The 13,566-nt window shown below is 58.9% G+C and overlaps 2 protein-coding genes across 6 annotated transcripts in view; one reads left to right on the forward strand and one right to left on the reverse strand.

Annotated features, from left to right (window-relative positions):
* Window positions 1-3,419, forward strand: TRMT10B (tRNA methyltransferase 10B). Of its 2 annotated transcripts, none has more exons than XM_014889941.2 (7): window positions 1-162; window positions 286-564; window positions 779-931; window positions 1,288-1,366; window positions 1,666-1,733; window positions 1,936-2,059; window positions 2,757-3,419. In XM_014889941.2, the coding sequence occupies exons 1-7, from the start codon at window positions 16-18 to the stop codon at window positions 2,948-2,950; spliced, it is 1,044 nt and encodes a 347-aa protein (XP_014745427.2). In that variant the 5' UTR covers window positions 1-15; the 3' UTR covers window positions 2,951-3,419. The 2 variants fall into 2 exon arrangements, with proteins under 2 accessions (XP_014745427.2, XP_088013110.1); XM_088156984.1 differs by having other exon boundaries at window positions 1,939-2,059.
* FRMPD1 (FERM and PDZ domain containing 1) overlaps window positions 2,887-13,566 on the reverse strand; it is a 27,456-nt gene continuing 16,776 nt past the window's right edge. For all 4 annotated transcript variants that reach the window (XM_088156981.1, XM_088156983.1, XM_088156982.1 and 1 more), the window contains 8 exons: window positions 12,898-13,017; window positions 12,505-12,641; window positions 11,354-11,480; window positions 11,016-11,111; window positions 9,969-10,151; window positions 9,417-9,564; window positions 8,354-9,034; window positions 2,887-6,991 (listed from right to left, as the gene is read on the reverse strand). In XM_088156981.1, the coding sequence (XP_088013107.1) occupies window positions 4,836-6,991; window positions 8,354-9,034; window positions 9,417-9,564; window positions 9,969-10,151; window positions 11,016-11,111; window positions 11,354-11,480; window positions 12,505-12,641; window positions 12,898-13,017 (3,648 nt within the window). In that variant the 3' untranslated portion in view covers window positions 2,887-4,835. The remainder of the gene's footprint in view (window positions 6,992-8,353; window positions 9,035-9,416; window positions 9,565-9,968; window positions 10,152-11,015; window positions 11,112-11,353; window positions 11,481-12,504; window positions 12,642-12,897; window positions 13,018-13,566) is intronic.

Consider the following 13,566-nt stretch of genomic DNA (forward strand, 5'->3'; position numbering starts at 1 on the left):
CGCGGCAGCGGCGCGATGGAGGCCGGGGCGGCGGCGGGGATGGAGGCGGCGGCGGCCGAAGCGGCGGCGGTGGCCGAGGCGCTGCGGCTGCTGCGGATCGAGCCCTCGGCCGCGGGCGATCCCAGCGCGGGGCGGGCGAGCGGCGCGGAGGGGCCGTGCTCGGTGCGTGCGGGGCTCGGGGCTCGGTGCGTGCGGCGGGGCTCGGTGCCGGGGCTCGGTGCCGGGCTCAGTGCTCGGTGCGTGCGGCGGGACCCCCGCTGACGGCCGTGCCCTCTTTCCCCGCAGAGGAACGCGCTGCGGAAGCGGCGGCGCTGGCAGCGCGTTCTCGCCGCCCGGCGCGGGAAGCGGCGGCAGGAGCGGCAGCGCCGGCGGGCACGGCGGGCAGCGGCGGACCGGGACGGCCCGAGCCCGGCGCTCGGCAGCGGCCCCGCCGGGCCCGGACCGCCCTCCGTCCGCCGCGGGAGGGTCCCGGCGGCGCTGGCCACGGAGCGGCTGCTGCAGGCGCGGGCGGCGGGGCCGCGGCTCTGCGTGGATCTCGGCGTGGGCGGCGGCATGACCGAGAAGGTGCGGGGGTACCGGGGGATGTCTGGGGGTACTGGGGGCTGCTCGGGGGTACGGGGAGTGCCCGGGGCTCCTGGGGGCTGCCCGGGGTCCCGGAGCTCATCGGGGGTCCCGGACAGGCTGCGCACCACGTGTGTCCCCGCTGCGGGCGGGGCGCCGGGAGCTCGGCGGGACCCGCAGCCCCGGCCCGGGGTGACCGTGCCGCTGTGTCCCCAAGGAGAGCGGCCGGCTCGCCTCCCAGATCCGGCGGCTGTACGGGGCGAACCGCCGCGCCGCCCGGCCCTTCTGGCTGTGCCTGACGGAGTTCGCGGCCGGGACGCCGATCTACGAGCAGTGCTTCCGCATGAACGACGGCTTCGCTGGGTACCTGGTGAGGGTCTGCCCGCGCGATGGGGGACAGCTCAGCGCTGTGTCTGCAGCTTGTTTAGAATTAGACGGTTGTTGCTGCTCTCCCTTTCCCAAGGTACCCCGAGAACTTTTGATGAGGAGGGAATTGAATGGAGTTTTTAGGTGGGTTGATCAATGGCCAGAACAGAAGCATTGTGCAATTGAAAAAGAAAAACCCCAGTTCACTGGAGATCTGTAGGATCTACCAGACCTTTAGCAGTTGGTATGTCCGCAGCAGTAGTATCAGTCCTGGGATATCTCTGTGTCTGGGAGAGGGCTTTGTTCTGGCAGATATGCCTTAGGCTAAAGGGCTGATTCACTCTGCCTTTTGTTTTTGAGATGGATACAACTCCAGAGAGTTACCTGGACCTATTTCCTTTGGAGACCATTGTTTACCTCACTCCTGACTCTGAGAATGGTAAATATTCCACAAGGGAGACAAGGGAGAACAGGGGCAAAAGGCTGACTTTTAGAAATTTCATTTTGAGGCTATTCCATGCTTCATGCAAGTTGTTCCTGTCATGGGCTATCTGACATTGCATGAGACATGCTGTGTGCTCAGCTCTGGTGCTGAATCTGTACTGGTGGGACCTGTCTGCCCCTGGGGTGAGGAGGCTGTGCCCACTGCTGTCCTTGGGAGGGAGGTCTGCTGGGAGAGCACTGTCCTGCGGGATTGTCCTGCTGTGTGGTGGTGAGCCAGTGTTTGTCTCTTTCCAGTCCTTGAAGACATCGATCCGGACAAAGTGTACGTGCTGGGAGGGCTGGTGGATGAGAGCATTCACAAGGTGTGTGGTGCCTGCCCCGTGAGCAGAGACATCCCAGTGCTGTGGCTGCCTCCACCATCCCTTTTTCCTCACATTCTGCCTGCACCCAGCAGCGAGCTGGGCGAGGCTGCAGCAGTGCAGGTGCTGTGAGCCCCAGGGCAGGCTTTGGCTCTGTGGCCGTGCCCGTGGGGCCGTGTGTCACTGTGTCCGTGTGTCCCTGCAGCAGCTGACCCTGCGGAGGGCGCGGGAGCAGTGCCTGCAGACAGCCCGGCTCCCCATCCGGGAGTACATGGTGAGAGCCCCCAACCCCAGGAACTACCACTCCGAGACACTGGCCATCAACCAGGGTGAGCGTGCTGGGGCTGGGGGTCACACGGCAGCCGGGGGTGATCCCCTGCTCCCCGGGGAGCTGTGCACCAGGCAGGGGACAGCCGGGTGCTGGGGGGCTGCTGTTGGCACAGGCCACAGAGGGACGGGACTTTTGAGACCTGTGCCACCTCAGCCAAGCGTGACAATGGCAGGGAGGGGTGTTGGTGTCCTGTGCCCCCATGGGCTGGCATACCTGGTCACTTTTGGTGACTGCAGAGGGGCTTGTGACCCAGGCCAGCTCCTCAAAGCTTTTCCCCCTGATGTGAGGATTGTGTTGGCACTCCATGGACACAGGGCAGAGGAGGAGGACTGGGAAGGAGAGCTGGGGGCTCTGTGTGCTCCAGGGGTGGGGTGTCCCTGCGAGTGGTAGTGGGAGCACAGCAGGTATGGCTCATGACAGCGGGGACACTGACAGGTGGCACATGTCAGCCAAAACAGTGACAAGGGCACCTTGCTCTAGGTGACACAGCCACTGCTTTGCCCAGAGTTCTCTAAAGTCCTCTCCAAAATACCTGTCTGCCCCTAGGTGAGCTGTTGCAAGCACCAGCTCATTAGGTGTTGAGTGAGTGACCTCCTCTGGGTCGGCTGTCGTCACCTCCCTGGTGTTTGGTGGGTAGAGCTGCTGGCACCACTGTCACAGCACCTGTGTGATCACCATCTCTCTGCTCCTGACAGTCTTTGATATCCTGTCCACCTACTACGAGACCAGGAGCTGGCCAGCAGCTCTGAGGGCTGGAGTTTCCTCTGGGAAAGGCTACGTGCTACCAGACACAGCAGAACAGGTGCAGACAGCCCAATGCGCCACTGCTGCCCAAGAAAACTCTTTATTTTGTGGTGAGGAGCTGCACAGGCAGGAAGCACCAGCATGACTGCACAGGAGACAGCTCTTTCCAGCAGTGTGAGGACTTTGTTGGAGCAACACCTTCTACCTCAGGAATGTGGTGCTGGACATCCCCCCTGCCCCTGAGCAGGAAAGAAGAGCCTGGTGGAGCCTGGATCAGGTGAAAACTGACGGAATTCAGTTTTGCTTCTTTGCAGCTGTTTGTTGTGACTGGTGCACCTACACTTGCTCTGGGATGGGAAGGAGAGCTTTAAGGGGTTTTCTTCATCTAATTGAAACGGAAAGTAAGGTGAAGTTAGGATTGCAAAGCTTATGGACAAGGAAATCCCCCTACCGTGGAACAGGGCAGTGCTGCTGCTGCAGGAGAATGCGGGGTGGGGAGCAGCTCCCACGGACACTATGTCCCAACAACTTAAACCCAGCGAAGATGTGGTCAGTTGTTGAGGCCTTTGGCTAGTTGTATGCATCTAATATAAAATAAAAGCTTTAGATCCCCATTGTGTACCTACAGTTACTGATGAGTGGTACCTCATCACCTGACACACACAGGTCCCTGACCCCCGTGTCTCTGCTGGGAGGTACCTGGGCTTGGCTGTGCCCTGCACAGAGCAGTGGCAGTGCCACAGCCACAGCCACAGCAGGGAGTGTGTTTGGTGCAGCTGAGTCAGTACATTACCTCAGCCATTGCTGCCAAAGGAGCCCTAAAACCTCATGGCCAGTGGCAGCAGGACCTGAAGGTCATCTGAGGTAAGTCTGGTTATGTGTTTTCATTCCTCTGTCGCAGCAAGACCCTTCCACAGCCCTGGGGCTAGTGTCCCAGTGCTTGTGGCACGGGTCTGCAGGAGCAGTGGGGGCTGCTGTGGTTTAACCCAAGCCAGGGGTTACCTGAGGTTAAGCCACAGCGAGGGCTCCGAGTGGTGTCAGTGTTGGCCAGTGCCTGCTGCTGTGCCCGGGGGGCTCTTGGTGAGCTGGATGTGGAGTGATCCCCTTCAGTGCCCCAGAGCCAGGGGACAGTGCTGTCCCCACAGTGCCTGGGGAGATGTGGGGCCATCACTCGAGCTCCTCTGTGCCCCTCAGCTGCCTAGAGCAGATGCCCTGGGTGCAGCAGCAGCTCCTTGGGGAAAGGCAGCCACCCCCAATATCCCCAGGCTGCACCCCAGCAAGGAGGGACCGGCCTCTGCCCCTCCAGCCGAGGGGATGCTGAGCCGAACCACCTTGCAGCTCACACCTGGCCAGGGTGAGCCCTGCTGGGAGGGGGACGGGGCTGGGGACGCCCGTGGCAGTCCCTGCACAGCTCGGACTGCAGCGTTAGAGCGCAGGGACTCGCCCTTTCTGCTGGCACACAGAGCCCTGAGCAGCCCCGGGGGGAATGGGAGCTGCCCAGGGCCTGTCTCACTCTCCAGCACGGAGCAGCAGAGCAGCTGCTGAGCAGGAACTGCACGGAGCAGCAGCGCTGCTGCCCCGGCTGGGATGACCCTCTCCAGCTAAGGAAAAACAGCTGAATATGGGATCGCCGTGTTTCCTCGGCCACAGAGGGTGGAGAAAGTCACCTGGGGTCCTCCACGTTTGGCCAGGGTGGGGTTTGGTGTCCCTCTAGTGCAGAGCCTGGCTGAAGAGCAGAGTGAGGAAGGCTCCCACTCTTCCCCATGGGTGACAAAGGCAGCTGAGACAACCCCGTGAGACTGACCACCTGCACAGCCTGTGCGAGGCAAGGGATAGCCCTGGGCAACACACACACACTGAAGAGCACCTGGGGCACGGCTGCTCTTGGGGAGCCCAGTCAGCAGGTGTGGGCACATCCTCCCATGGCCATCCTGGGCTAAACATCGCCTGGGGGAGAGCCTGAGCTGGACAGAGGGCACACCTCGGGGCTCTGTCCCCCTCAGTGCCCTCGTGTGCCCCCAGCCTGCCTGTCACAGCCACGGGGATGCCCTGAACTGCTGCAGGAGACAGAAGATGGCAGCTGCTAGGGCCGTGTGCTGGCGGGCAAGGAGCTTGGTGCCCAACTCAGGGCAGACCTGCCCATGGAGCTGCTGGTGCAGAGCCTGCACCAGCTGCTGGTAGGTGCCCACCACATCCCCCAGCGCAGCTCCCAGCTCCTGCTGTCTCTGCCTGCACTGCCAGCAGTGTGTCACCTGGAAGCAGGTCACTGCCAGGTGAACCAGGCGGTCAAAAGTTGCTCTCAGGGCACACTGCACCTCTGTCAGAGGCTGGTCCGTGCTCAGCAGTGCCTGGCAGCTGGACAGCAGGTCCTGGGAAGCCCAGCCCAGGGCACCCTTGCTCTCTGCACCCTGCTCTGCACATTGGTCGTGCAGGTGGGTTGCCTGGTTCCCACAGAGCTTCCTTACAACCTCCTGCAGCTCCACGGTGTAGGCCAGGAAGCGAGAGAAATCCGCAGGGCTCACCCACGCCTGGTCCTTCAGCTGCCCCAGCACTCGGATGTGGGGGTCCTGCCCTGCCATGTCCCCAGCAATGGAGACGGGGAAACTGCTCCCAGGGGTCCTGGGCAGGCTGCAGCTGCTGGCTGGGGGGGTGGTGAGGGGCCCTGGCAGCTGGGAGGGGCTGGCTTCACGCTCCCCCTGGCCCTGGGGCTGGGGGAAGCAGCTGATGTAGGGCAGCCGGCAGCCGCAGCTGTCCAAGCCCCGAGGGGCTGGGGAGCAGCCCAGGGCTCGGGATGGCACGGGGAGTGCAGGGCTCTGCTCACCCTCCTCGGGCTTCAAACACAGCAAGGAGTGCTTGGCAGCCGCGCAGGCTCCTGCTCCTTTCCCCAAGGGAACGGGGACTGAGGAGGCGGAAATCTCTGGGGAGAGAGCCAGGCAGGAGCCCCTCCCCAGCCCTGGAGCCTGTTCTTTGGGAAGAGAAGCCTGTGGAGGCTGCGGCTCCTGCTGAGCCTCATTTCCTGCATCTGCCGTGGGCTCTGCCCCCAGCCCTGAGCTGCTCGCCAGCTCCCAGCCAAAGCCTGCCCCAACAGGGGATGTTGGCATCTTCCTTCCAACAGCACTGGCCCCCATGCACCTGCTGGTGGTCAGGCAGGCCAAAGGCTCAGGTGGGTCATCCACCGTGTCCTGCAGCAGGCTGCGTGACACGGGGTCTGTCCTGACCCCGAAGGAGAGCCAGGACAGGCGGGTGAGAACCCCCGGGGCACTGCTGCAGTCTGCCAGGAGCTGGGCTGCATCTGGGAACCCTGCATGGCCTTGGTGCACCTTCCTCAGGGTCTCCCCACTCAGCACGTGGGGGCTCCTAGCCCGGGACACGGCTCCCTGGCTACTGCTGTGGGCACAGCACTGACCATCAGGATGGCCCTGGCTCCCAGCACTGCCCTCGCCACTGACACAGCTCTGACCAGCTTTGCTCTCCTGACAGGGAGCCAGGGAAAGCTCCACACTTGTGGGGAGCAGCCCCTCCTGGAGCTCATCAGCAGTGGCCTTGTGCTGGGTGGCCACCAGCTCAGCCCCCTGCCCCTGTGCCCCCTGGGTCTGGCAGCCCCCGGTGGGTGCACAGCTCTCCTCACTCAGACACCCAGGATGTGTCTGCACTGGGGAGCCTTCCTGGGCAGCCCCACTCTGCCCTCCGGGCTCCGGGGACAGCACAGGGGGGAGCTGTGGCTGCGGGCTGCTGTGCTCCTCGCCACACTGGTCACCGGGATGGTGAATGTCCAAATTAGAGGAAACCAGCTGTTGCATCACTGGCTTTGTCTCCATGGTGTCAGGCTCCATGTCCATCAGAGCAGAGCAGGGGGCTGGGCCAGCAGTGTCCCTCTGGGCCTGGGTGGCCACAGGAATGGTGGCCATCTCCATGTCCTTCCCTGTGTCCTCGGCGGAGGGCTGGGTGGGCAGCCAGGAGCAGCAGCGCTGTGGAGAGCCTGGAAGAGCCGCAGGGAAACTGACCTGTGAGGTGTAATCAGTTTCCAGGAAAGACCTCCTCTTCCTCAGGCTCTTGGTGCAGGTCAGCTCCTTCTCCTGCCCGTGCTTCTCCCTCATCGATGGGTTCTCCCCCAAGCTGTAGCACCTCAGCCTCTTGGGGATGCAGGAGGAGTTCTCTGCACCCTCCCAGGATGCCATATCAGAGCCTGAAGGCAAGAAAAAACATGGAAATCAGGAAGTAATCCCAGGGAGCAAAATGCCTGCACAGAGAGCCAAAAAGTTCCTGACATGCGATTTGGAATCACAGGCACAAATATGCAGCAGCAATGCCTGGTTCCCGAGGGCAAAAGGAAACGGTCTCTCGTGATCAAGTACCTCCTTGGAGTTGGATGTTAAGAAACGGGCAGAGCCTGGTGTGTGGCTACAAGCACTGAGGCCCACGGCTAGTGAAGAGGGCTCTGGAGTGGCTGCACCTGAAGTCAGGTGTGGCTGTAATTCCCCAGTTAAATCGGGGCACAGCAGCAGCACTGCAAGAGCACTGCCCACAGCTGTAGGCTTATCATCAAATAGAAACACGGTCAGAGGTTCCCACCTGGATGTTTAGACGATAACATCTTCCAGAGATGAGTTTTCTGCCTGAACACAGTACAGTGACTGTGCATTACTATAAAAGCCAAAGCTGCTCTAATGGCATGAATGAAATTCTTAAGAGGTTCAGTTAATATTGAAAGAACTGATTAGTTCAGAAACAAGAATCCTCTTGTTTCTGAGAAAATACAATGGCCAGGGGGCTGCCCAGCCCTGGGAATCCTTGACCCAGCTCTGTAACAAGCCTTTGAACCCGAACATGACCTTTGATCTTGGGGATTCAGGTAACAATGTTTTACAGGTCTGAGGTCCCCTTAGGTGAGAGGAAGAGAGTAGAGATTCCAGAATGCCACTCCTCTGAAAACTGACTTTTCCCAACACCCAGTGTCTGCACGTGGTAACAAATCCTCCTGCAATGTCACTGTAAGGGTGCTGAGGAGTGGCTGTGGAGAATGGATGCTCAGAGGCCTGTAAGCCAAACTGAGTTAGGAGAACAAACAGCAATTGATGAATTCCGAGTGTATCCATAGCAAGAAAGAAGACAAGGCCATTAGCGTGGAAACCAATTTTAAAAGATAGATGAAGGATTTTTGTAGCTAGACTACGCGCTGAAGTAAACCTGTACACGTGCCTTATTAACTTCCTGCAAAACTTGAGAAACATATTGACGCTAATTGCTTTGCACCAATGAATGCAATGAGTTATTGTGATGTAGTCAATGACTAAAGATCACTCCTTGTTAAGAGAACACGTAGAATAACGAAGGGGGAGGATGCCACGTTACCCTGCTCAAATGTATGAGTGTCAGGTGCCACCCGTGACACAAAGGGTCGCTGAAGTCCTGAAGACCCAAAAAGGGTCTCAGAAGTCCTGCAGGGGCTGCTTAGAGCTGTAAGGTGAGACCCCCCCCCCAGGAGGAGCGATGGGAGCAGAGGCAGCCCCCGGGAGGAAGCACCTGCAGCACACAGGTGTGCCTTTACCTGCCAGTGTGTCCAGAGGGCTGAGCCTGTCCGCAGCATCGTAGAACTCCTCCTCGGAGCTGGAGTCCCCGAAGCCCGGCGGTGGCCTCAGCACCAGGTCGCTGTGCCCGGCGCCGCTGCCGAGCCCCGGGCCCGCGGGGGATGCGCTGCAGCACGGGCTGTAGTAGCCCGAGGAGTCCACCCCGGACAGCCTGGCCTGCAGGGCGGGCACCGCCTCGCCCTGCCCCGCGGGGCTGCCCCCGGGCCCCGGTGGCACCTGCAGGAAGCAGAAATAATCGCCGGCTCCCGCCCCGCCGGGGCTGCCCGCCGCGCACACCGGCACGAAGCTGCCGTCGGAGCTGCTCATCTCCTGCACGGTGGGCGTGTAGAAGTGGAACAGCTCCGGCCGGGAGGAAGAGCACGCTTCCAGTTCATCTTCCTCCAGCGCGTCCACGGAATCGCTGGAGCCGCTCGTCTTGAAGCCCCGGCTCCCGGTGTTGGCCGAGTCGGACGCCTCCGAGGCGCTGTCGGTGGCGATGTCACCGCGGTCGCCAGGGTCACCCCCTCCAGCCTGGGGCTCTGCGCTGCTCGCCCCGGGGCTACCGGGCTCTGGCTGCCCCTCCGCAGCCCGGCTGGCCCTGCCACGCTCCGAGCAGGAATCCCAGGAATCCTCAGAGTCGCTGCAGGGGCGCGATTCGTACCCTGGGGTTTAAAGGAACCTGTCAGCCCGTCCTGTGGGTGGGGAGGGGGCAGCCAGACCCTCCCCCGCTGGCCCCGGGGGGCTCAGCCCTCTCCAGCTCACTAGCCAGCAAGGCAAGCTGCAGCCGGGCCCTTGGTGGTGCTGGCCCAGAGCAGCAGCCCGGAGATGCCAGCTGACCCCTGGCCCCAAGCCAAGCCTGCAGCCACCGCGGAATCTCGGCACCAGGAATGCTGGAAGAGCCCTCCAAGATCATCCAGCCCAGCCTCTATCACCGGCAGTGCCACCACACAGCCCCGGGATACTGCTCGCACACGGTGCTGTTCCCAGAGCTGTTCCACCCACTTCCTCCCCATCCTTTGCCCAAAAAAGGCTGTTTTTAAAAACCTTCTTCAGCTGAGACACGGTGCAGTTGCTGGTTTTTCTCTCCCCAGGTAAATATGGAGCCGTTTGCATCCACAAAGAGCTTGTAGTACCCAACGATGAGGCAGACGAGATCCTTTGCACTGTTCGATTCCAGCAGCAGGGTAAGCACCTTTGTTTGGTTTGGTTTATTTTTTGGAGGTGTTGGGGAGAAAAGGGTAAAAACTATTAGAATAAACAAATATTATTTGTGCCACAGTCTGCAGGAACAGGCTGCACAAGGACAAGGCCCCCCCTCTGTCTCATACTTCCCTCAGGGTGGTTTGCAGGAGGCACAGACCAAGAAGAGTAATTTATTTTTCTCGCCTTTTGTGCCTTTGGTGTGTCTCACTGATGGAGGAAGAATCACTTTTCCTCAGCAGCAAGAATCACTTCTCTCCAGTAATTTTTTTTGGTCGTACCTACAAGCTTTCCCCCCCAAGTCTGAGCCTTTAACCGTGGTGCCAGCTCAGCCCCTGAGAAGAGCTGATGGTGCAGGTGGCTCCCCTGTGCCTCTGCCCCCACACAGCCGCTCACCTTCAGGTCCTGCAGGTAGATCTTGACGGTGCTGACTCGCTCGGACTCCTCGCTGAGCTCCACCCTGCTGATGCTGGGGAACTCGGCCAGGCTGCTGACGATGTTGAGCTTGCTGTTGATGATCTGGCTCACGCCGTGCTTGGCCCCCACCAGCAGAGCCACGTAGGACTCCCTGTCCTGCAGCTGCAGAGTTAAACCTGCTTAAACCCCCGACCTCGTGTGGGATCCCAGCACTGACTCCTGGCTGCTGGGCTGCCACAGGAGCCTGCTCCCAGCTCTTTGTCCTGCACAGGACCAGCAGGGTCCCATGCCCACAGGGATGCACCTGTGGGCACCTGGCAGAGCCAGAGGTGTGCTTGGCAGCAGCTGGCCTGCTGTCAGCAGTGTCACCTGGCAGCCCAGCGTGTCCCCACATGGACCCAGTGAGACCTGCTGCAGGGTAGAAACTTCACAAAGACATTTCTGGGGTTGGAAGAACTGTCAATGCTTTCTGTTAGGGTGAGGTACTTAACAAAAAAAATTGATTAACGCATGTATAATCTGGCAGAAATTGTTCAATTTGCATGTAGGTGTAAATTTGGCATTACTGTGGCCCATGGGTGAGGCCTTGCTCTGGTACAGACCCACCAACATTGCTCAGCTCCCTGTGTGACACAGCTTGTGTTTTGCAGCTCAGCAGGTGGGGACAGGCAGAAAAATCAATTGTAGAAGAAACCCCTTGTACAAAGAGAAGAGTTATCTTTTAAAATTAGGTTTATGTGTTTCCAGTATTTTTAAAAGAGTTTGAAGCCTCCCCATCTTTCTCAAGTACTTTATAACGCACAAAATATAGAGAGGGTTTATCTGAAGAATAAGAGTCACAGATTTCAATTAGAAAAAACATGCACAACTATCCTGTAGGCTGGTCTGTGTTATGGACACTTCAACGGAATAATGCTGAGTTTCTCTAGCAGATCAACATCTCCCACAATATCCCAGGACAGGGAGAAGCAGCGTGGCCAGCAGGACTGCATGCCAAAAGCAATTACATAAATAAACAGCTCGTACCATCATGGTGGCATTGAAGATCTTCCCGCTGTACATCTTCAGCTCTCCCAGGATCTGCAGGTAGCTCAGGCGCACCTGGGCTGCTGTGAGCGTGTGCTGCGTTTGGAAAGAGAGGAAACACGGATTGAGGAACAGGCACTGCAGGGACATTCTGTCCTGCAGCACTGGGTCGTCAGGGTCAGTCTGGGCAGCAGCAGGGGTGGGTGTCCATGGGCCATCCCACGTCCCACTGAGCGTCTGGCACCCCACAGCAAAGGGCAGGGAGCTCAGGGCAGCAGGGAAAAGCCCCAGGGACAAAGGGGGAGGACACTGCCACCACGCCAGGGCTCACACTCCACCTTCTGCCGAGGGTCCAGCAGCACCTGGTTCCTCTTCAGGTGGTAGCTGATGGCTTTCTTGATGTCCTTCCCTCTCATGTTTCGCAGCAAGGTGGGGGAGATGAAGTTCTCGATTCCCCAGTCCCTCCTGGCAGAAAGAGGGGAGGGAGCCCAGGGGGTGCCAGCCACGCTGAGCCCCAGCAGCACAGGGCAGCCCCTGGGGGGCTGTGACACACCCAGTGCCCTCACTGGCTCAAATCACTGCTACCTCCACCTGCCAGGGTCGGGAGTGGGGCTGGGCAATTGCACTTCGGTGCAGAATGACCATTTTCACGTGGTGTCACAGGAGGGAGTTCACAACCTTCATGAGCGGGACAGTTCCAATCTCCCCTCTCCATCCAGAGGATGGAGATTCTGTCCTTGCTTTGGTGACAAGGCTGTGACATTTCAGCCTGTTCGGCTTCCTGGACCCAGAACGTGGGCCATGTGTGCTGCTGGAGAGTTTGCCCAGCCCAAGCATCCAACACCTGTGAGGTGAGAGCAGAGCAGCTGCTCCCTGCCCCTACTCCCTGCACACAGCTGGGCACATCTGGCTGCACACAGGCAGCCAGTGCCTGGTAATTAACAACGAGCTCGTCACCACTGCCTAGAGCAGGGGATTCTCCAGGGCAGGTGCAGTCCAGGAGCATCCACACACAGCATGGCACACCTGCTCCTTCTTAAAGCATTTTTGGTCACTTCCCTACAGATCTCAATACTTCACAGGATCTATCACTGCCCAAAACAGGTGTTTGTGGCATTTCTCCATCTGGTGGATGGAGAGGTGTACTGGCTGTGCAAAGTTGATGATTACACCCTCTCTCTCCAGACATTGCAACCAATACTGGCAGGAGCAGCCTGGGTAACCATCACTGTGTGAGAGCTCTGCAGTTTCAGGTCCCTGGCCCCGTGACAGGTGTTCTGTACTGTCTAGTACTCAGGTAATTCAGTGGGTTGAGGACAGGGAGGCCCATCCTGCCCCAGAAGGAGCAGCACAACCAAGAGGCTGCAGAGCCCTTTGGGCTCCTGTGCAGAGCTAAACACAGGGCAAGCAGCCAGCTGATGCCACTTTCAGCTACCTCCTGCTCTCCCTGGGCTTAGTCACAGCAGACCACAGAAACCTGGGCACTTACTCAATGTATTTCAGGGACACTTTCTGTGGCTGGGCACAGGCGTAGATCCTCTCCTGAATGTGCAGGGCAGCCAGGCGTAATGCCACGCTGCACTTCATCTCCACTGCAAACCTCTCCTGGAGCACATCACTGCAGCTCTGGGGCAAACACAGCACAGCCATGTCAGCCAGAGCACACAGCAAGACTGCCAACATCACACCACGCACCCAGGTAAGGATACCGCCAGACAAGCACACAGCTTGATTTAAGAATTTAAGGCAGTTCGAATTGAAATTATCTGATTTTAAGTGCTCTGCATTTCACATGCATACAGTCTGAGGCACGCCCTGCGTTAAAGCAAAAATGAGAATGGGGTGAGAAGAGATTCCCAAACATGGGATGCCCCAGTGTCACCTGCAGGTACAGATACTCAAAGGCCACTGGGTCTTCCTGCAGGAGGTCCAAGGGGTCCTTGGGGATAAAGCACACTCTGAAGAGGCAGCGGTAGTCATGGGAGTCCCTTTTCTGGACCACCTGCAACAGAGAGAGGGCATCACACCACCTCCCTCCACAAGTGCACCATGAGCCTCTGCTCTGCAAACCCACAGGAATTGTTTAACACCATTGGCAAGGGCATGATGCCGATTGTCCTTAACAAACACAAGGAGACTTCACCAGTGTTTGTAATTTTATCTCTGATTCTTCATCTGTTTTTTCTTCTTCCCTGCAGTGTCCCAGAAGCCCTTTGACAGCAACACTTCATTTAAATTCCCACTGATCCCATACACTCGCAGTGTGACCAGGACAGAGGCTTTGGGGCTGTGTGATAACAGCAGGGGAAGGGGCAGGCTGCTCTGCTTTGGAGTGCAGTCACAAGACACAGCAGCCCTAAATAGACCCCTGAATCATCACTGTAATGTCAATAGGACGTCAAGACTGTGAGTTATACATCAGCATATTTTATTCTGGGCAAATCCTGCCCAGCGGAAATCCTCTGACCCGTGTGCTCAGTGGTCTGACAGCATCAGCCACTGAGGGACTTGAACTGAAGGATCCCTGTGTGTGCCCTCCCATTCAGGATAT

Source organism: Sturnus vulgaris, chromosome Z, assembly GCF_052056855.1.
Source record: "Sturnus vulgaris isolate bStuVul1 chromosome Z, bStuVul1.hap1, whole genome shotgun sequence".
Classification (NCBI taxonomy): Eukaryota; Metazoa; Chordata; class Aves; order Passeriformes; family Sturnidae; genus Sturnus; species Sturnus vulgaris.